Source organism: Ascaphus truei, chromosome 21 (assembly GCF_040206685.1).
Source record: "Ascaphus truei isolate aAscTru1 chromosome 21, aAscTru1.hap1, whole genome shotgun sequence".
Lineage (NCBI taxonomy): Eukaryota > Metazoa > Chordata > Amphibia > Anura > Ascaphidae > Ascaphus > Ascaphus truei.
The window spans coordinates 17157184-17178936 of record NC_134503.1 but is presented as its reverse complement, the minus strand read 5'-3'; the positions used below and the strand labels follow the sequence as shown (position 1 = coordinate 17178936).

General features: G+C 44.3%; 1 protein-coding gene across 6 annotated transcripts in view; it reads left to right on the top strand.

Moving 5' to 3' along the window:
- The window catches only part of PNPLA7 (patatin like domain 7, lysophospholipase), a 216931-nt gene that overhangs the window by 49603 nt on the left and 145575 nt on the right, over positions 1-21753 (top strand). For all 6 annotated transcript variants that reach the window (XM_075579164.1, XM_075579165.1, XM_075579169.1 and 3 more), the window contains 4 exons: positions 1946-2046; positions 4634-4792; positions 17401-17478; positions 21293-21498. In XM_075579164.1, coding sequence (XP_075435279.1) covers positions 1946-2046; positions 4634-4792; positions 17401-17478; positions 21293-21498 — 544 coding nt within the window. The remainder of the gene's footprint in view (positions 1-1945; positions 2047-4633; positions 4793-17400; positions 17479-21292; positions 21499-21753) is intronic.

Genomic DNA, 21753 nt, shown 5'->3' with positions numbered 1-21753 from the left:
ATACCTCCAGGTGACATTATAGAGCCATTAATCCTATATTCTGCCTTTGGATTTGCATGACCCATAAGCATTATTTTGCACTCGTGTGGCATTAAATTGTAGTTGCCAGACTCTCGACCCTTCCTCTAATCTGCTTAAATCATTATTCATTATTTAGTTTAAACCCCTCCCTTGGCGTGTCAACCCTTTCATCTTTGTGTCATCTACAAAAAGGCATACGGCCCCTTCCAAACCGTTTGTCGCTATAAAGTAACCCTTCAATATATATCATTTTTGGGCAGAAGAGCAGAAAACGTGTAAATCGGAAGTATACAAAAAAAAAAGGGAAAATGGCCAGCCAAAATGTAACAGCTGTGAAAGTTTTCACATGATCAAAGTGAGAAGTAATGTAGGAATGTCAATATTTAATAGATGATTACTTTAGTGAAGTTTCAACTCAGAAAAGTCCCTTCGTGGCACCAGACATCAGGAAGACGATGCCACAATGTGCGTTCTGCATTGGGTATGATCGTGGTGACGTACAGACGCGGAGCCGCTGTTCTTGTACCCACTAACGCGTGAGCCGATCATAGTGACGTGAATTCCCCTATGACTTTTTGCACGCCGTATGTTTGTTTGAACGGAGCGGCCCTGAAATAGTACATTATGGATTTCCTGTCAAACCGCTTTAGCGGGTAATAAAGCGTCCTCTACGTCTGTGCTGTATCTATTTTAAAAGCTCTTACAGCGGCCACAAGACAGCTCATCATGGACAGTACTCTGCTCTTGGCCACAGATTTCCCAGCTCCGGTCTGAGACGTAAAGGAAATGAAATGAGTTTAGAGAGGGTTTACCCTCGAGAATTCTCGTGCTCTGCAGTGCATTGTAGAGCATTAGAAGGTGTTTTCATGCAGGAGGTACCTACCCTAAAGCATAACATCAAGCCAACTCCAGTCATCAAGGGCCACCAACAGATCAAGTGTCAAGGACATCCCTGCTTCAGCACAGGTGGCTCAGCCACGGATTGAGCCACCTGTGCGGAAGCAGGGATATCCTTAACACCTGAGCTGTTGGTAACCCTAGAGAACTAGAGTTTGCCATCCCTGCCCCTGCGCTACCAAGGCAAAGCAGGGAGGCAGGTGAAGGAAACCTAGGCCTATATAGCTGCAATATTTCAGATTATAGCTGTATTCACTAAGAGCTGTTTATTTATAAATCACTTTTCATTAGCATGCATACAAAATGCCTGAATGCAGTAAATCATTTGCGAGACCAGCTACAACACGTAAAAAAACAGTGTTATTTAGCGCTAGCGATGTGATTGCGGGAGAGAACCCACTTTCCTACTATAGGGTTATGTAGTAGGATTAATGAAAAAAACCACCCTATAAACCGAAATCCCCCAAAGAAAAGAAGGAACCAACACTCCAGAGGTCTTCATACAAAGATCAACGTTTCGGTCAAATACACGGACCTTTAACCGACACGTCGATCTCCGTGAACTAAAACTTCTGTGTGTGAAGACTTCTGGGGTGCCGGTTCCTTCTTTTCTTTGGACGGTTTCGCTTTGCAGTACACATCATCCCGCAGCAGAAAAAGACACCATAATGACCGGCTATAAAATAATTGCAGAATAATTACTTTTTTAATGATCAGTAAGAAAAAGCATTGAAATTGGACTGGGAGTCAAAAATTTTTTTGCCGTTAATGCAAAAATAAACTCCGCTCACCCTCATTATTCATTTTTTTGTAGATTCTCTCAAAAAGTACAAAGTGTAGAAAAAGGTAACAAATACACAGTGTTTTGCTTTGTTCCTCGTATTGGAGACACGAGTGTCGACCTGTGTACTCCTTGATATTCCAGCGTGTTCACCTTCTGAAGGTAGATTGGAACCCTATCGGGAACTCGTGCTACTTTATTTGCGTCATCCCGAGATATTTTTGATTTGATCCCTTTTCTTAATAGGAAGCCCTAAAGCGGCCAAATCGGATCTGGACATGGCCTACGAAAGAGCCCGAGTGAGCCTCACTCCTGATGAACTTCCTCCAAGCCCACTTATGAACAAGGTAAGCAAGTACTTGTAGGTAAAAGTGAGCCTAATTTTGCACAGCAGATGTGAGCTTCCGTTATTAAACAAGTTGCAGAATTGCGCTGGGAACAGCATATAGCTCAAACACCTTCCACAGCGTAGTACAATATGGGGTAAGGACAAAACAAAATACATGCAGTTTAAAGCAATGGAACAATAAGTAATAAGATTCCTGCTCTGAAAAGCTCTAAAAGGAATTGGAGAGTGATGACACAAGGATAGGGGGGTATTTTATTATGATTTATTTCGAAATATGTATAACACGCTGCTCACCAAGAGCGCGTGTAGACGACTAGGGAGAACACCCATCCCAGACCTACAACCGAAACCTACCAAGCATGGTATTAACAGCACATTTGTCAGGAGGTTGCTGAGTAGGCTTCTTTAAAGAGGTGGGTTTTGAGGGAACTGTTGAAAGGGTGAAATTTTGGGAAGAATTTCATAGTGCAGGGTAAGGCGTTCCACAGTTGGGGGACCACCCTAAACAAGTCTTGGGAAGTGGGAATAGAATGAATATGAGAGGAGGGGCGCTGTAGGAAATGAGCTGAGATTGCTTGTGTAGAGTACTTGGGGATCAGATTGGGAATGTAGGGAGGGGCTGTGCCACAGAGAGCTTTGTAGGTGAGCGTTCATTCTGCTGGGTATGGGTGGCCAGGGTAGGGATTTGCACAGTCAAGCAGCAGCCGTAGAAAGATTGGAGACGTAGACTATCCCGGCAGCAGCATTTAGGTGCGATTGGAGGGTGGACATTCGGAAGAGGGCGAGACCGATTAGAAGCAGGACACTGCAGTCCATTCGGCATGAATTTTAATTGTAATAAAGGGCATATCTGACCATTGGATCAGGGATGGAAGCGACATGCATTGGTGGGGTACTGGATGTGTGGCATAAAGGAGAGGAAGGAGTCAAGTACGACAGCTAGACGTCTGGCTTGTGGTATTGGGACAACAGTGGAGTTATCTAGTGTCTGGCAGGCATAGTGTTAGACTTAGAGGGATGGAAAAGAATTAGCTTGGCATGGGCGGTCTGAATCACCCGGGGATTATACCATGGAATTAGCTGCATTATACCGGGGATTATACCATGGAATTAGCTGCATTAGTTTATCATGCTAAACCGCTTTGTATAAGGCCCAACGTGTTAAGTCTTCTTCTTCTTCTTATCCGTTCGGTCGAGTACGACTCTCGGCCACTCTGTGGATCAGTGTCCTCCATGTCACGTGTTAAGTAGAAGTACGGAAATATAAATAAATGTAATCTTTATAGTTGAGAAACAGATAAGCATTATGAATGGTAAATTCTATTGTTCAAATAGCTTGATTTTTATTTTACGTCCCGCACCTTGCTCCAGTTTTGCTCCATGTGTGATCTGGGGAGCGCAAAAGGAGGGGTTTAGCGAGCAGTTACATGACGCACAGTAAAGATGCGCAAACGTCTTCAAATGGGGGATTTCTCTTACATTTCACCTTTTTTTTTGCGAAAGGTCACAGCGCTCCAAACGGTCGCAATTTTTCCAATTTTTCCACGATGGTTACACCAGAAAATTAATAGTATATAAAGCAGGGGCGGCTAACTCCAGTCCTCAAGGGCCACCAACAGGCCAGGTATTGAGGATGTTCCTGCTTCAGCTGTTGACTGAGCCACTGATTGAGCCTCCTGTGCTGGAGCAGGGATAACCTCAATACGTGGCCTGTTGGGGGCCCTTGAGGACTGGAGTTAGCCAGCCCTGATATAAAGGTTCGTGGCCTAAATCTATGGTTATGTGACCTGCACATTGTCGCTGAATGTTTGGTGATTTTTGCTTCGGTAACATGTTTCGAGCAAAGTGACCTTTTCACATGGTTGGTGACCTTCGGCTACAATTTCCCACATCTGTAATGCACATAATATAATGGGAGGTACCAAATTGTTCTTCGCTGTGCTTAAAAAAAACAAAAAAAACCTAAATCTATTTTTAATAATTTGCACCAGATGTTAGAAACCTTATTAGCAAGGACATTGTGGCATAGCATCAGAACTAGGTTTTCTGTAGGTTAATGCTGTAACTACACCCTTAACAGGTATATATTTATCAATATATAAATAAGGAAGAAAGTAGTCGCACTCAAATTTCCAAAGGGTCTTCAGACCATTTATTAAATTTTTAAGAAACCTATAGAGGTCTGGGGTTCCTGCTACGAAGACTCCACACGCCACACGAAATGTAACCTATTTTTCCATACAACAGGCATGCAGGGCAAGTATACATATGTCTTTGTGCATCTTAAAGCAGCAGTCCAAGCTGCTGTTTTTTTTAAAAAAAAATCCCCCTTTAATATCAATAATATCAATAAAATCAATAATATCCACTGCTAAAGAGAGGGCAGGGCTCAAAAAGGGGTGTGCCTGAGCCTGTTTCAGAAGAGGAAGGGGATGTGACTTTGTAAAGGGTTGCTAGTATTTTCTCATAGTACAGAACTGATTTATTGAAAAGAAAAACACACATGTAGGATATTGCTTGGTCTGCAGCTTTAATCCAAAAATGAACAGTGTTTTCTATTTGTCTTCCTGTTTGTTTTTTAAAAGCCCATCCTAAAAAAGACGGTGACGGTGACAGAGACCCCCTCTGCTGTTTACCACTACAAGGATGAAGACCTGACGATACCTGAATTTAGCGTCAACAGGCACCTCAACGCCGTCTTCGAAGCCGCGAAAAAAGATCTTTCCACCCTGATGAAGCTGCATGTAAGTCTTTGATTAAAGAAGCAGACAAAGGTTCGCCAAACATCTTACCCACGAGATTACAGTAGGTAAAGACAGTTAAAACGCGTTTGTTCACCACGGAAACATTGAAAGCTGACAATTACAGTATTTAAAAATACCTACACTTTTCTTTTAAGATCTCTTGCCACCTGGATATCCTAATTTACACAGGGGGCACGTCGCATCACCATACAAACACAAAAGATATATTAAAGGTAAACTACCTGGTGCAAGGGAGAACGTCAAGGCAACAACACATAAATAATCAGATGATTACATAAAGCTCCCTATAATTGCACTCTGGATAGGTGACATTGATAGTAGTCCACGCGGCTTGTGGAGAAGGCACGATCAGTCCCGATCACTTCCTGGAACTGCAGCCGCTGACACGCTTACAATCAGGTTGTATTTCACCTAACCGAGGAGTGTTTGATACTCCATTACCTACTGCAGCATACCATTGCTTTATTTAACTTTGGTCACGCAACCACACACACCTACTGTGTGGATCTATGCAGTATTGTGTCAGCCTATCCTTAGGCTCTGGACATTGAGAGTCCTTTGCCTGCTTCTGTGCCCACACACATTTGGGGATTTTAATATGCACTGTGTATGCATTTTTATGGTGTCTCGTCGTTTTTAAACATTACGGATTAAAAGTTTTTTATTTTCATTTGAGTGTGACCTTTGCGGCTTACCCTAATAAGGGAATAGGCCATTCAGTGGCCCCTTGACAGATGACGTTGTACTATCAATGTCACCTATCCAGAGTGCAATTATAGGGAGCTTTATGTAATCATCTGATTATTTATGTGTTGTCACCTGGATATCCTACAATGCTTCATTTAATTTCTCCAGAGTGAGAAGATCCAACAAATACAGGTAGTCCTCGCTATCCAACGTTTCACTTTACAACGAATGGCTTATCCAACGCTTTACAATGCCTCCCTACGGGCTGTTTTTCGATGCCGGAACGCTCACCGCCACTGATTAACATGGGACTCACTTTACAACGGTTTCACTATCCAACGCTACTTCCAGAACGGATTCCGGTGGATAACCGAGGACTGCCTGTATGTGAATATTATACATACATATACAAATGTATACAAATATTCACTCATTCGTATTGATCTAGTCACTTTGGAGAATTATATTAAGTGTATGTGTATGTGAATAAAAACAAATACTGTATGTGTGTTTTGTTATATACATTCGGTCACAATCCCAGTATCACGCCTTTTGACACAAATATATGGTGTGATGGGTTTGGGTTCTGAGCTTGCAGGGACTGTACAGTATGTATGTATACATATTTGTATATTGTTAAGGTTTTTACTTCCTTTAACATGTTCTGGTTAGTAATTATTGGAATGAAGCTTTTGTCATCAAATGACTATTTTATGTACTCTAGCTTTGGTTTTCCCGAGAAACATTTTACGAAGCACTTAGAAATGATCCGCTGCAGTGGATGGTACATGAGACAGACACTGTTATTAGTACTTGTTTTTCACTTGAAAGCCATTACCTTTGCCACTCATTCTACCTAAATAGCATAGACCTTTTTTTTAAATAAGCTCTTGTATGATTTTATCGAGTGTACGGGGAAAAAGGGACACGCTAATGGAATGGTTTCTTATACCACTTTGATTCCGCCTCGGTTCATTAGCCTGTTTTTTTTCCCCCGTTAAATATTGAACTGTGATTAATGTTCTTTTTCATTCGGCTGTGTTTTTTTTGTTTTTGTTTTTAAAGATTAATGGTAGACAAATCAATTTGTATTGAGCGGGACATGCATCTCACATTGTAAGGTGAAAAGCAGAGCGTGATGGTCGGTGTTGTGCTGAACCTGTGAAGTTGTAGAAAGAAATCCAGTTACAGGCTGGGCTACACGTAGTGTTTTTAGCTTTTTCATTATTTTGTGATGCTTTTGTTTCTCTTCATCAGGGTTGGGTCAACTCCGGTCCTCAGGGGCCACCAGCAGGTCCGGTTTACAGGATATTCCTGCTTCAGCACAGGTGGCTCAATCCGCCACCTGGGTTTCCTACAATGCTTCATTTAATTTCTCCAGAGTGAGAAGATCCAACAAATACAGGTAGTCCTCGCTATCCAACGTTTCGTATGAAATCGAAGACTGAGCCACTGATTGAGCCACTGATTGAGCCACCTGTGCTGAAGCAGGGATATCCTGTAAACCAGACCTGCTGGTTGCCCTTGAGGACTGGAGTTTCCCACTGTGGTTTACATTTGAAGCATAAGAACAATGGGACTACGAATCTAGCGTCCAAAGGAAGCAGTAACTGTCCAGCAGCACTATTCACTGCAACAGCGGGTTTGTTGAGGGTTTTTGGCATTTTATTTCTTTGTCTCACCATAACTTGCTTTGTGTCTTGTTGTAGCCACTACCAGCTTCACAAGGCCAATCGCCACAGATGAGACCGATCTCTAAGTAGGTTTGCTGACCATGCACTTCTATAATGCAGGCTCTGCTGTAAAAGCAATTAGCTTATAGGGGTCCATTTTAATATGAATAAGAAACCAAAAGGGATATATTGCGGGTGCCCATTTGCATATAATTACCCAGAATCCCTGGCTGCAGTGGAAGGATTGTATGCTGAATGACTATGGGGAAAGGCAGGGTTGCGGATAGGTCTTTCCTTGATATATGGGATTCTATAAATTGGTTATCTTTGTTAACCCTTTTGGAGCATGGTCGTGACATGCTTCAGACATCGGATTCATGATTGCAATGTATCGCCATAGAAATAAGCTAAAGGATGACATTGTCTGGAATGGTTGCTCGCACTGCTATAGTCCGGAACTATAGGGAGGAGGAGTGGCTCAGTTAGGAAAGACACTGACTGGCACTGAGTTTGAATCAGGGGAATCTGGTTCAATTCCCGGTGTAAGCTCCTTGTGACCTTGGGCAAGTCACTTTATCCCCCTGTGCCTCAGGCACCAAAACATATATTGTAAGCTCCTTGGGGCAGGGACCTGTGCCTGCAAAATGTCTCTGTAACGCGCTACGTTAAACTAGCAGCGCTATACAAGAACATGCTATTATTATTATTATTAACTCCCCTCCCCTCTCCCCTTCAAGTCATTAGGGGTTTTCGGACAATCTCGGTGCAAACAGTTTCGATTGTCACCTGTATTTAAAAAACATGCCTGGAGTGTCATCTTGCATGAAAAGTGACAGTATTTGTGCTAAACCTTGTAAAATACAAAAATAGTAGGGATAAAGCTAGCAGATTTCGCAAAGACGTAACCAGGTTAGACTTACAGCAATATATAGAGTATTAAGTAGCAAGCTGCTCTAATAATTCAATATGCTATATTATATTTAAAGAAACATTAGATTGGGTGATTTTATTAACCCTTTTAGACCCTGTACATTTTCTTTTCTTGATATATTTGTGCTTTTTCCCAAACCTGTACAAAGTGGAATATTTGCTAACTTTAAGTAGCAATTCAGAGGACATTAGGTACGACTTAACGTGAGTCGTCCATAGTATTTGTCTTATTAAAATGTTCTCTATGTACACATGATAAAGAGGTTGCAGCCACTGCATTGCATTATTAGGTTTGCATTATTTCACAAGCTTTCTACAACACCTTTTTAGATTAATTTTTTTTTAACACCATCTTTCTGGTCTGAGCATGCACGGCTTTATATAGTGTGTGTTTAACTTCATCTTCTTTGTCTCCATACATTACTTGTTCAAAAGAGCAAGGCGGGAGAATGCACAGTGATAATTAAGTGTCACGTCCTGCACAGTTACGCCTCAAGCTTGGACAATCTCTTTTTTATTTAAACCAGCGCAGCTCTCTGTACATTTCGTAGCATAGTATTGCAGGTCCATGTGTTAGTCAATGTGTGAAATGTTATTATGGAGGTGAACGTGTGCGATATACATCGAGCCATGTTAACTAACATGTGCTATTCACTTAAACGGGGCGGAAGGTGTCTTGCAGCATCAGAAGGCGCCTTAGGCCTCGGTCCCGCTGCGCTCGTTGGCGCGGGCGGCAATGTAGCGAGTTTCCCACCAGCAGGGGAATCCTCGCGAGCCGGTCCCGGTCCCCCCTGGCTGCACAGCTGACTACACGCTGTGGCGCGTCAGCCGCTGGAGACACCACAGAATGGTGTTTCCTAGCGTTGACGCGTGACGTGTGTGGCTGTGAGCCAATGGGGAGGGGAGGCTGCGGGAGGAGGAGAGGCTTCGGGGAGCGGGGAGGAGTGTGGAGTGAAAGCAGGTGAGTGCCTTTCTCTGTGTGTGTGCCTGTCTGTGTGTGTGCCTGTCTGTGTGTGTGTCTGAGTGCGTGCGTGCGTGCGTGCCTGTCTGTATGTGTATGTGTGTGCCCGAGTGCGTGAGTGCCTGCCTCTGTCTGTGTGTGTGTGTGTGTGTGTATGAGTGCGTGAGTGCCTGCCTGTGTGTGCGCGTGTGTGTGTGTATGAGTGCGTGAGTGCCTGCCTGTGTGTGTGTGTGCGCGCGTGTGTGTGTGTGTGTATGAGTGCGTGAGTGCCTGCCTGTGTGTGCGCGTGTGTGTGTGTATGAGTGCGTGAGTGCCTGCCTGTGTGTGTGTGTGCGCGCGTGTGTGTGTGTGTGTGTGTATGAATGAGTGCCTGCGTGTGTGTGTTTAAACTTACTTTCCAGCTCCAGCCCGAGTCCGTGGAGGGAGGGGGGGGGGAGAGTAGCGGGTCCCTCCGCTCAAGCCACGCCCCCCCCTCCCTGTCAAACCGCCCACCACCCGCCCACCTCCCGCTCCGGCTCCCACTCCCTATAGACCGCATATCGCGGTCTGTGTATCTCAGCGCACCGCCTGTCAGCAGTGCGGGTGCGCTGACTCTGGGAGCGGGGCCTTAGCCTTAGGCTTGTCCTATAGTAGGTGCAAACGCGTGTGCACGTGACACACGCTTTTTTGTGTGTATGCTGTGAGCGAAGGTACTGTGTAAATACACACACACACATACACACACACATTACAGTGCCGGTAGCAGCGCAAATTCATTCTTTTCCCCATCTTCTCCCCTGTCGGCCGGTTAAAGATAACGACTTGGCTGTGATATGTTTACTGGGTTCGAACTTGATGCCAGAGATCAAAGTGGGATTGTACTAGGGGCTGCCAAGTACCACAACTTTTTTTAATTTGTCTACCCCCAGAGTACCACTATTTTATCATTTTGTACCGCTATTTGTTTAATGGCTCTACTTTCTATTTAAATAAAAGTTGATTTATTTTAGGACGCCTCTTTTTCTGCTTTTTAACAACAGATATTGTAAATATGTTCAAAATAATGTACAATGGCTTTTGGCCAATGTTAAATAAATATAGAATATTTTTACGTCTGGCACCGAGCGGCAACTTTTTTTAAATTTCAAGCGACTACGGTTTAATTCCCTTTTTTTAAATTTTAAAATAAGTGTGTATTATTTAATTTTAAAAGAGAAAGCCAAGGGGCGTTTTTTTGTTTTTTTTTGGACATAGGATTAAACAGGTGGTCTCTGGAGCGGGACCCCATTAATTTCCGCTCCGGTGACGCCCTGCTTCCAGAGATACAGACCTCCATAGGGGGTGCCGGTAGCAGCTCTAGCTGCGGTTGAAGGTTTAAAGCTCCCGTGTCACGCGGGCCAATAGGAAGCCGAACACGATGACGTCACAGCTTCCTATTGGCCCGCGTGACACGGGAGCTTTAAACCTTCAACCCCAGCTAGAGCTTTGAAACTCCGCTATTACATGAACTCTGCTGGCGGAGCGGCTACTGGCACCCCCTACAGAAGTAAATATCCCTGGAGGTCCTTGGAGTTGAAATTAATGGGGTTCAGCTCCGAAGACTCCCTGCTTCAATCGTATGTAAAAAAAAATATCTCCAGATTATTTATTTATAACAACATTTATATAGCGCCCTTATCCAGAGAGTTGTACATTAATTAGGAACATGTGTTTAGTTGGTTGGCAGGGGAGGAAACATTATGGACCGGGCCATAGGTTGGGAATATCTAAGAGCTTGCTTTGGTGGACAGGGGTTGGGGTAAGGTCTCTGCATTTAATCTGGTCGGTGGCACGGTGATGGGTCTGACAGTGGGGACAATGGTGTCAATTGGATCTATGAGGTGGGTGACTTTGGAGGGTTTTGGAGAAGCTTTAGGAAGGGGTGAGGGTTGTGGAGATCATGGGTGTTGGGGAGGGTGGGGTGAGGAGGGGATTGGAAAGGAGGTTAATGGGGGATCATGGAATGTGATGAAAAAGAGATGAGTTTTGAGTTGCCTTCTGAAGATAGTTAGGGGCAGATTGGATGTGGTGGTAGCTTGTTCTAGTGGGGGGAGTGGGGGCGAGTAAGGCAAATGTTCAGAATCGAGAGGCGTCACAGGGAACTGGGGGCGGGGAGTGAGGCTTGTGGCATTCAGGGAGCGAAGAGGACGGGAAGGGGTGTAGCGAGAGATGAGTGCTGAAAGGTAAGGAGGAGCAACACCATGGAGAGATTTGTAGACAAGGGTGAGGAATTTCAAGAGGGAACGTTGTTGGATGGTTAGCCAGCGGAGTTGGGAGAGGAGAGGGGTGGCGCGGGCAGAGTGGGGGAGATTGAGGAGTGTACGGGCTGCAGCGTTTTGGCTTTATTGGAAGGGTATGGAGGAGTAGAGGGGGAGACCGAAGAGAAGGGAGTTACAGTAGTCAAGATGGGTGAAGGTGAGGGAGTGGATGAGAAGTTTGGCCGAGAAGAGAGAAATGAGTGGCCAAATTTTTCTTATGTTGTATAGGTGGTAGCGACAGGTGGTTGTAATGGAGGTGATGTGTTGGGCAAAGAGGATGGAAGGAGCAAAGGTGACTCCAAGGTTGCGAGCAGAAGGGGAGGGGGAAATTGGGAGGGGGGGAGAAGGAGATGGTGGGGATTGGGCAGGATGGGAGGAAGCAGGAAAGTAGAGAACTTTAGTCTTAGCTAGTTTAATTTGTAGGAAGTGAGAGGACATCCAGGTGGAAATGGCAATACGGCAGAGATACGGGTGGAAAGTTCAGGTGAGAATAGTGGGAAAGAGAAATAGATTTGGATGTCTTCTGCAAAAAAATAGACGTTAAATCCATGGAAGGAGATGAGATCAAAGAGGAGGGCTGTGTAGAGGGAAAAGAGAAGAGGACCAAATAATGTAGAGAACAAAAAAATGTTAAAGTACACCCCTGGTAACACCTGTATAGAAAAATAGTACAAACCTTTCTTAACCCTTAGAGTGGGCCTAATGATGTACCAGGTACTTCCCGCTCACTTGTTTGTTTTCTGGGGGCAGATCTGGCTAACCGCTACATGGCGCCTGATCCAAATGGGAATGGAGCCCCCTCCCCTTCCAGCATTCGGGGCCTGTGCATTGTAAAGTTTGAGCCATTAAAAAGGCCTACATTTTAATGTCAAAGGCATCAATCACCAACATGTAACCAATGAAACAGTGCTATTCGTTGACGTGCAACTGTGCAGTACTTATTAGATATAGACCATGGAATAGCTAGCACATTTAACGCATTACAAATGATATTGTAATTTTAAAGAAATAACTGAAAAGGTTAAATATTCTATTTTTTAGAAATACTCTCACAGGGAGTAAAGACACAACATCCACACATACACCTTGTGGCAGGGTTTCTTATCTCCTCCATCAGAGTCCCAGGCTGTGTGTATCCCTGGTTCACACAGAACTCAGACTACTGGGACTACTGGGAGAACCAGGCTTTTAAAGCCTGCTCTCAAACTGGGATTTAACCAGATCACTGCTGGGCTCAGCAGCTATATACACACACACCTGCCTTGCATAATAGACTGGGAATCTACCCTGTCACAAGCAGTTACTGTAGATCGGTATGACTGTGTCACAGAGGCCAATGGAGTGTAGAGTGTGCAGGAGAAGGGGGTGATCAACCGTGTCGAAACCAGCAGAGCGATCCAGGAGTAGGAGAAATTACCTTTAGACTGGGCTCCTTGGCCACTTGTGTGCTGTCTCGTTCGGAGTGTAGAACAACAATTTGAATGCCGAGGGGGCATAATTATGTGATCAAAATGTCACTTCCTCGTAGATACATGGCACAGTTTTTGCTTCGTGCTTCTCCACGGACATTCACTTGAATGATTGCCTTTGCTTCATATGTATTTATACTGTGCTATTTTTGGGAGAGGAGTCTCGCAGGAACCGATTTTCGTTACTTTGTTTAGCGACCAACAAGAAACTCTCTAGGGTGGTTATAACATTAGTAGGAATGCTACTGACTGGGTGTGGATAAACCTGTAGTATCTACTGAAGTGTGTGTGTGTTTGTGTATGTGTGTGTGTGTGTGTATGTGTCAGTCAGTGTGTGTATGTGTGTGTCTGTTAGTATATGTGTGTCACACACACACACTCCACTGCCTACAGTGCTTTGTTCTATGGTCCATGAGAGCAGAACAAAGTGTGTTGCAATCCCCTTTTTTTTTATTTTTACTGTCGTTCCCAATTGTTAGCTTTTTGGGAGGGGAATGGAGAGTGGTGCACACACAGCCCATGTGATGTTCCATGTACCAGCGGCTGATCAAGCTCGGAGTTCTCTGAAATCTCTGTGCCTGATCAGGATGGAAGAGGAGGCAAAGGGTTAAGTAATCTGTCTGGTAAATGCAGTGTTAAACGTGTGTTGGTATTTTGTGGGACTAATTTAATCGAGTGTTTTATCTGGTTTTAAGATCTGAGCGTATTAAGCTTGTAATAATTGGATCTACCAATCTTTACCCCCTTGTTTAACACGATTATACTTCTCAATGCGTCTTTTAATATACTTTGACTAATCGGAAAATGGAGCTTTTAGAGATGGAAGTCGCCATGTGCATCTGATCGTGTTACGTTATCCACGCGAGGGTATTACAAATTGGTATTTGGTTACCTATCATTCTACATGTGTGATAACATCGTGCACATCCTTCTGTAGAGCCGATGGCACTTGATGAATGTCTTACACGTCTAGGTTGGCATCCACTGCTTCTCTGATTTTTGTTTGGTGGGGTTGGGTTGTCACGATGTTGGGGAGGCCTCAGGAGTACGGATTACGATTCGGATACTGTAGGTCAGAACTCTTAAACTGGCGGCCCATGGGGCAAATGTGGCTCGTGAAGGGCCTTGATGTGACCCTTGGACTCTGCTCCTGCTAATTTCATACTAGTTGCTTAGGCAGCTAAGAGCCATTTTTCACGTTGAAACTAACTTGTATTTTAAAGTATTATATTTCAATATTTTGCAAGCGTTCATAACATCTCTACCATATATATTTACAAGTCTTTATATGTTTCTAAAATGAAATTTCAAGTAGCTTGAGGCCCCTCTTCTACCCTTTGGAAACCAGTTGAAGAGCCTTGCTATAGGAGGCAAAACTAGTTTCTTTAGTGACGCTCCTACTTCCGACTCATGGCGTCTTGTCATACCTGCGTTTGCGGATAGAGAAGACTATTTTAATAGTTGTTTTAGTGCAGGAGAAGTGTAGGTTTGTTGCAGATTGTGATACCATTTAATTGACCAGTCAACTAGTTCCTCACAGACATCAAGATCTCTCAGCTCTATTATCAGAAGTAGACCTAGTAGGACGAATGGTCATATTTACTAGACGGCGATGAGCCTAATCGCACCTTAAAGCAGCCGCCTGCACTCGTCAAGATCTTTTATTAATCTTTCCAACACTATTTTTACAATTTGATGCTCCGTTCAGAAGATCTAAGCATTTGAAATAGTACGTGTCTGGGTGGTCAAATGGAGACCTCCCTAGTGCTCATGGCATTCTTAAGAAATAAGATTAAGAAAATCAGGATCTTTAACAGTAAAGATACCTTTTAAAATTGTATTATTATTTATAAAAAAAATACAAACGGTTAATGCTATGGGGGAGGGGCTACAAGATACGAACTTATGAGTTAAACTCAAATAAGCTTATGGGAGAGCGATGGCGACTTTAAGGCCGCGCTTATAGTGCTGGCGACGCGACCAGTGACGTCACTAAAAGGGGCGGGCCGCGCAATTTTATTGGTTTAGAGACAGTCACATGTGGCGACTGTCTCTAAAAAATCTAATTTTACCCGGCTTCCAAATTTTGAGACGCAACGTCGCTCCGTCACGCTTACTATAAGCGCTTGCAACGGATTCAATTCATTTGTTTTGGAGCAGCGTCGCCGTCGCAAGGCACTATAAGCGCAGCCTATGACCCTTTTACTTATTAATGCCAGGGGGCTGGCGGCACCGGAATATCGCCAGACCCACGGCACGCAATCCTTTTTTTTAATAAATAAGTTGTGTTATATGGAATGGGGTACAGCAATAAGAGAAAAAGAACAAATAATATAGTCGAGGGAGAGAGAGAACCTCCAGCATTTCTACATCATTTTATTGCTGCTTGAGATCAGACCGTGGATACAGGAAGCAGACGTGCAGGGGACTCCTTCGGAGCGATCAGTCCGGTCTGCCCCTGACAAATTTGCATTTGCCCCATGATGTACCTGGTACATCAATAGGGCATCAAAAATGTTCATTTCCAGCGCCCATGTGTAGCAGAGGTGACCAGCAGCGCCGGAGTTAATATAGCCTGCCAGATAACCCCGGAATTGCTGCCGATCCATTTCTGTAACCTCCTTAATTATCTTGCTTATGAAATGAATCGTGAAACAGAGCTCCGATCTGAACTGAAACTATCTGGAATAATTACAGGGCTTTGCTTGATAATCTGTTAAAACAACACATCCTTTCAGATACATCTTGGAAGAGCCCTCCTACATATAAATCCTAAGAACGTTTTCATTGTCATCGTAAGGAAGCGGTGCTTATTATCTCCTAAATATACTCTGGGACTGATTTCCCAGTTCTGTTTTCTTTTTGTTTCCTATCCCATTCTAATTTAAGTGTCTAATGAATTGTGTATGCCACATCATTTTAGGAAGTTGAGTGTGTGTGTGTGAGTGTGTAAGATGTGTGAAAATACTGTGCTGGGAGCATTATCTCTTGTAAATGGCACAGGAAGTAGGCTTCAATAAGAAATCTATGAAGTTTTGGAAGCTCTGTACACAGTAATATCCTCTATGAAGAACCCCAATGTTGGTCTGTTAAGTAATAAAGAAGTTAGGACTTGCACTCACCTACAGGTATTTCCGTCATATGTGCAAAGGTCCAGTACCAACATCGTACTGGTCCAATAAAAAAAGCTCCATGGTTGAACCTGCAGTCACAATTAAACATATGTAAATCGGTATAATTGGGGGGGGGGGGGAGGGGGCAGACAACATACATTCAAAAACAGAAGAAAGTGATACATTTTATAAGGGGAACTGCCTCTGATGTGCTGCTTACGAATTGCCTCGGTTTAATGTGTGTTCATCAGTGGTACGGAAGAAAAAAACCATGTGGTGAAGTCTCCACATCAAGAGAAATACAAAGGCATGACACACAGTGCTACATACACCGAAAACCTCAAGCATTGTTTCAAGGCCCCTTGACTTGGCCAAGGGGCCTTGAAACGTTGATTTGAGATTTTCTGCGTATCAAGTAGCAGTGTGTGTCCTGTCTTTGTATTTCTCTTGATGTGGAGACTTCACCACATGGTTTTTTCTTCTGTACCACTGATGAACACATATTAAACCGAGGCAATTCGTAAGCGGCACAACAGAGGCAGTTCCCCTTATTTTATTTATCACTTTTTTTTCTGTTTTTTAATGTATGCGGTTTTTATTCTCTTCCATTTATATTGATGTACATATGTTTCATTGTGACTGCAGGTCCCACCGTGGAGTTTTTTAGTTCGTTGAAAAGTGTCACAACCTCCCTCACATTCGCTTTTCTCCAGGACCAATACGGGCACAGGAAACAAACCACACGAAAAAGAACGTATGATGTGTTCTTGAGGCACTGGTGTCAAATGGGAGAATTAGAGGGTCAGATGGACAGCAAAAACAGACTAGCCAATGGTTAATAAAATAATCTGGTGTCAGAAATCGGGCACACAGCGTACATTCTATTAGCCATTCAATCATTTGTTTTAAATATGCTGAACCCAAAAGGTCTTCTATATCAGGTCATCTCCTTATTCTTAACACCAGGAGATACACAGATGAGAAAATACTAGGATCTATGTAACAAAGCGGAGAAAAGTGTGTTTGGATGCACTGCACAATTTTTTGGTTCACCGTTTCTTACATACTGCATGGTGCATATTATTGGGAGACAGAAAGCTACTCCAGCTCAACACTTTTTATGCCAGAGGGGACCTGCAGTGTACCCATGACACCGCCATTATCTCTCACATGGTAACTTACTACATGCCCAGTTATCCCAGCAGATTCTGTGCATTAGTCTACTGCAGGGGCGGCCAACTCCAGTCCTGAAGGGCCACCAGCAGGGCAGGTTTTCAGGATATCCCTGCTTCAGCACAAGTGGCTAAGTCATTGAATGAGTTCCTGATTGAGCCACCTGTGCTGATGCGGGCATATCCTTAAAACCTAATCTGTTGGTTGCCCTTGAGGACTGGAATTGTCCACTTCTGGTCTACTGTATGCTCAAGTGATCTTCATGCATCATCTATAAGAACGGGCTACTTTTTTTTGTTTTCCAGGACCCTTTGCTACTCAATGGAAGAGTGACACTGCATCAAGTCAAGGGGGGCACTGTTTTATCAAGGCAAGGGGACCAGGTGAGTTTGTTTGTTTTTTAAATTTATTTTGGAGTCTAAAACCAGACAAGGACCTTTACCCCACTAACTTATTATTTTTGTTAAGAAACCATCTTGCCTACCTAAACCCTTCCCACCTCCCCTCTTATTGGATTGGAACTGGGGTCCCAGAGCTGAAATGAACGTAATTCAGCTCGGTAGGCCCCCTGATTCCTCGGATACCTACCAGTGACGTTACCGGTATAGCTTCCTGGTTTCTGAAGGGGCTTTAAATGGCTGTCCAATAGGAAGCCACACAGGCTTCCTATTGGCCTGCGTGACGCGGGAGATTTGAATGGCCATTTTGTTTTCCCTGGAAGGGCAAACACCAGTGACTTCACCGTTAAGTATCTTGGGAGCGAAAAATAGTGGGGTTCAGTTCTGAAGGGCCCACCGGTCTCATCCTGCTAAAAAATAAAAATAAAGGGGGTTGGGGGTGGTGGCGATTGCTGCTTTTAATTGTACTCTGTCCGGGTGTCCCCCAGAGATAAGTTACAGGACTTCAATTTCCAGCAACTCCTTGTTATGGAGATTTAAAACGTTCCAGTTTTAGGAATACTTGTCTCAGAATATTTATAATGTTCCACTTCTTGAAGGAGCTGTATCTTCATTCCTCTCCCTCCTGCCACGATCGGGCTGATATCTTCAATTCTCTCCCTCCTGCCACGAGCGGGCTGTATCTTCATTCCTCTCCCTCCTGCCACGAGCGGGCTGATATCTTCATTCCTCTCCCTCCTGCCACGAGCGGGCTGATATCTTCAATTCTCTCCCTCCTGCCACGAGCGGGCTGTATCTTCAATTCTCTCCCTCCTGCCACGAGCGGGCTGTATCTTCAATTCTCTCCCTCCTGCCACGAGCGGGCTGATATCTTCATTCCTCTCCCTCCTGCCACGAGCGGGCTGATATCTTCATTCCTCTCCCTCCTGCCAGGAGCGGGCTGATATCTTCAATTCTCTCCCTCCTGCCACGATCGGGCTGATATCTTCAATTCTCTCCCTCCTGCCACGAGCGGGCTGATATCTTCATTCCTCTCCCTCCTGCCACGAGCGGGCTGATATCTTCATTCCTCTCCCTCCTGCCACGAGCGGGCTGATATCTTCAATTCTCTCCCTCCTGCCACGAGCGGGCTGATATCTTCAATTCTCTCCCTCCTGCCACGAGCGGGCTGATATCTTCATTCCTCTCCCTCCTGCAACGAGCGGGCTGATATCTTCATTCCTCTCCCTCCTGCAACGAGCGGGCTGATATCTTCATTCCTCTCCCTTCTGCCACGAGCGGGCTGATATCTTCAATTCTCTCCCTCCTGCCACGAGCGGGCTGATATCTTCAATTCTCTCCCTCCTGCCACGAGCGGGCTGATATCTTCATTCCTCTCCCTCCTGCCACGAGCGGGCTGATATCTTCAATTCTCTCCCTCCTGCCACGAGCGGGCTGATATCTTCATTCCTCTCCCTCCTGCCACGAGCGGGCTGATATCTTCATTCCTCTCCCTCCTGCCACGAGCGGGCTGATATCTTCAATTCTCTCCCTCCTGCCACGAGCGGGCTGATATCTTCAATTCTCTCCCTCCTGCCACGAGCGGGCTGATATCTTCATTCCTCTCCCTCCTGCCACGAGCGGGCTGATATCTTCATTCCTCTCCCTCCTGCCACGAGCGGGCTGATATCTTCATTCCTCTCCCTCCTGCCACTACCACAACACCCACCATCTGTTACAAAGCTAAGAGCTTCCAAACTGCTCTCTTCATGGGGAGCAGCTGTCAGATGCACACCGACCTTCTCCCCCCCACTGTACCCTTGTTTCCACTCTTCCTTGCTTTTAAATTGAGGAAGCTTACTGGCGATGCACGTCTTTAACCCAGGCTGTGCTGAACAAGCTGTGTCATACAGCAGGCTGAATCTTACAGGGGTCCATGTTAAAAGGGACCAGAAGCAAAAGTGACACACTCCATTTGAATGTCCTTTCCCAGAATCCCTGGAGATCATGGGGAAGGGCAGGGTTGCAGACTTATCTGAGACATGTTAATTTGCTGACAAGTGAGATTTGTATTTGCTTTTAGATTGCAAGCTCCTAGGAGCATGGCCATCCTCACTTACAGTACCACTGTGTTAATACTGTACTTGTATAGTCTTCACACCCCATTGTATTGCTGCAAAAAAACCTGCATTTTATTTTTTAGCAACTTCTCTTTTTTAAACATTTTACTTAAAATTGAATTACACGCTTCATATCTAGTAGCAAGTTATTAACTTTTTTATCATTCTTAGTTTAAAATCCTTTTTTTTTAGCTACCTATTTTGCCTAATAAACAAGTCCCACTACCCCAAGAATCAGGCCCCACACTGAACTTTAATATTATTTAAACAGATTTCTTAATGATATTTTGCCTGTTTCACCTTCTGTAGTTATGTGGTTTTCCCCAGATAGATGGTAACTTTGGTACCCGTTAAGTCCCCTGGCATCTGCACTGCACGTGAGCTGAGCTCCCAATGATTTTTCAAGTCTATGTGAGTCATAGCGTCCTATCTCTCGGAGAATGGATTCACTCGGGTAATGCCTGGAGTTAGAACCTGGCAGGGCTCCTTTACTAAGCGATGAAAGGGCTGGAATTCAGATGGAAGCTGCCTCACCTGGCAAAACAAAAACGATTTAAGAGAAGGGAACATGAAAACGCTCTATCTGCCACATAGCCTTTTAAGACTGTATAAAGCAAGGATGCATTGTAGTCTTTCTAATCAGGGCTCTTTAATGTCAAAATGTTGTGTTCTGCACAGCATGTTCAGATTTTCAATGGGTTATATATTCTCTGTTGGTCAGGGAGGATTTTTGTTTTGGGATTCACATGGCTGGTATTTTAACCACTTCCGGTGTTGGATCTTTGTGTTGACACTTGTGTGAAGCCTTTTCCCCCCTCTTTATATGACCTCTTTTGCTGCCCATACAATGCGTTATTGGAGTCGGATCATAATCCAGTCCTATGTTGAAGCGGCAAATGATTTTCACTTGGATAGGCTAAAAGGTGCGGTATGGAAGACACTGCTTAAGAAGAATGGGCCAATGAGTCCCTGTTTCATAGAACTAATCATTTAATAAAGAGACTTGCTGTGAAGGCACGTCCCGGTGCTGGAAAAGAGGCCTGCTTCATTCAAACAAACAGAAAAGTGTTTCCAGTGTAACCAACCAAGGAGAACTGGCACTGGGATTTAATCCGGGTTCAGTGGCTTCAGAAGCAGTGTTCTTAACACTAAACGATGCCTTGAGTCCTATATACACGTAGTCTTCTCTTCCAATCTCAGTCTCCGTTTTCATCATGGAAGCAGTGGGTGTCTGCAGCTGCAATTACTGTGTGTACATGATAATAACAAGCATCCCTCTATATTGCCTATGAATAAGAAATCTTTGGACAATTGTGTGTAGTTGTTCTGACTAGTACTGTACATTCATTTGCAGTAGGGGTATTTTCTAACATGAAATGCTGCTTAAATACGCCTGGTAAAAGTGTCTTTTGGTGCTCTATGTGTGGTTTGGTTTTGCATTGCTAGGTTAATCACTCCACTTCTAGAGACCTTCCAACAGCAAAAAGGTTAAAACTAGTATAAAACAGAGAAAAATAGGGGAGCACAGGGTTAAAGAGTTGCAACTCCATTTAATCCAGTTGACGTCCACTTTAAAGGGTCTATCCAATGCATTGCAGGCCCATTCAACAGTGAAGGAGTTAACGTGCGTATATTCTGTACTGAGCCAAGTACAGTAGCATTACACATAATGTCTCGTCTGCCCTCCTGTTTTTCCTTAGGACGTCAACATCGGGTTTGTGATATCCGGCCTCCTTCATGTTTACCAGCGGAAGATTGACCGGGAGGAGGAAACATGTCTTTTCATGACACACCCGGGAGAGCTGGTGGGACAGTTGGCTGTATTGACTGGAGAGCCGCTCATCTTCACCATTAAGGCCAATCGAGATTGTACCTTTCTCTCAATCTCCAAGTGCCACTTCTATGAGTATGTATTCACCTTGTGCTTTTTACAATATTCTAATGGTTTGAGCCTTAGAGGAGAGATGGGGCATGCCTTCCTTAGGCTTGCTATGTTGTAAGCCAGTGATTCCCAAAGTGTGGTCCCTGGACCACCAGTTGTGCCCAAAGACTAGTGGGTGGCCCTAAAAGTTTTCACATTTCATGTCATGCAGCGCTCTTCTGCAATGTGCATATTTTATCCCGACTTAAAGCTGCTTTTTAGACGAGGGTTAATTGCCTT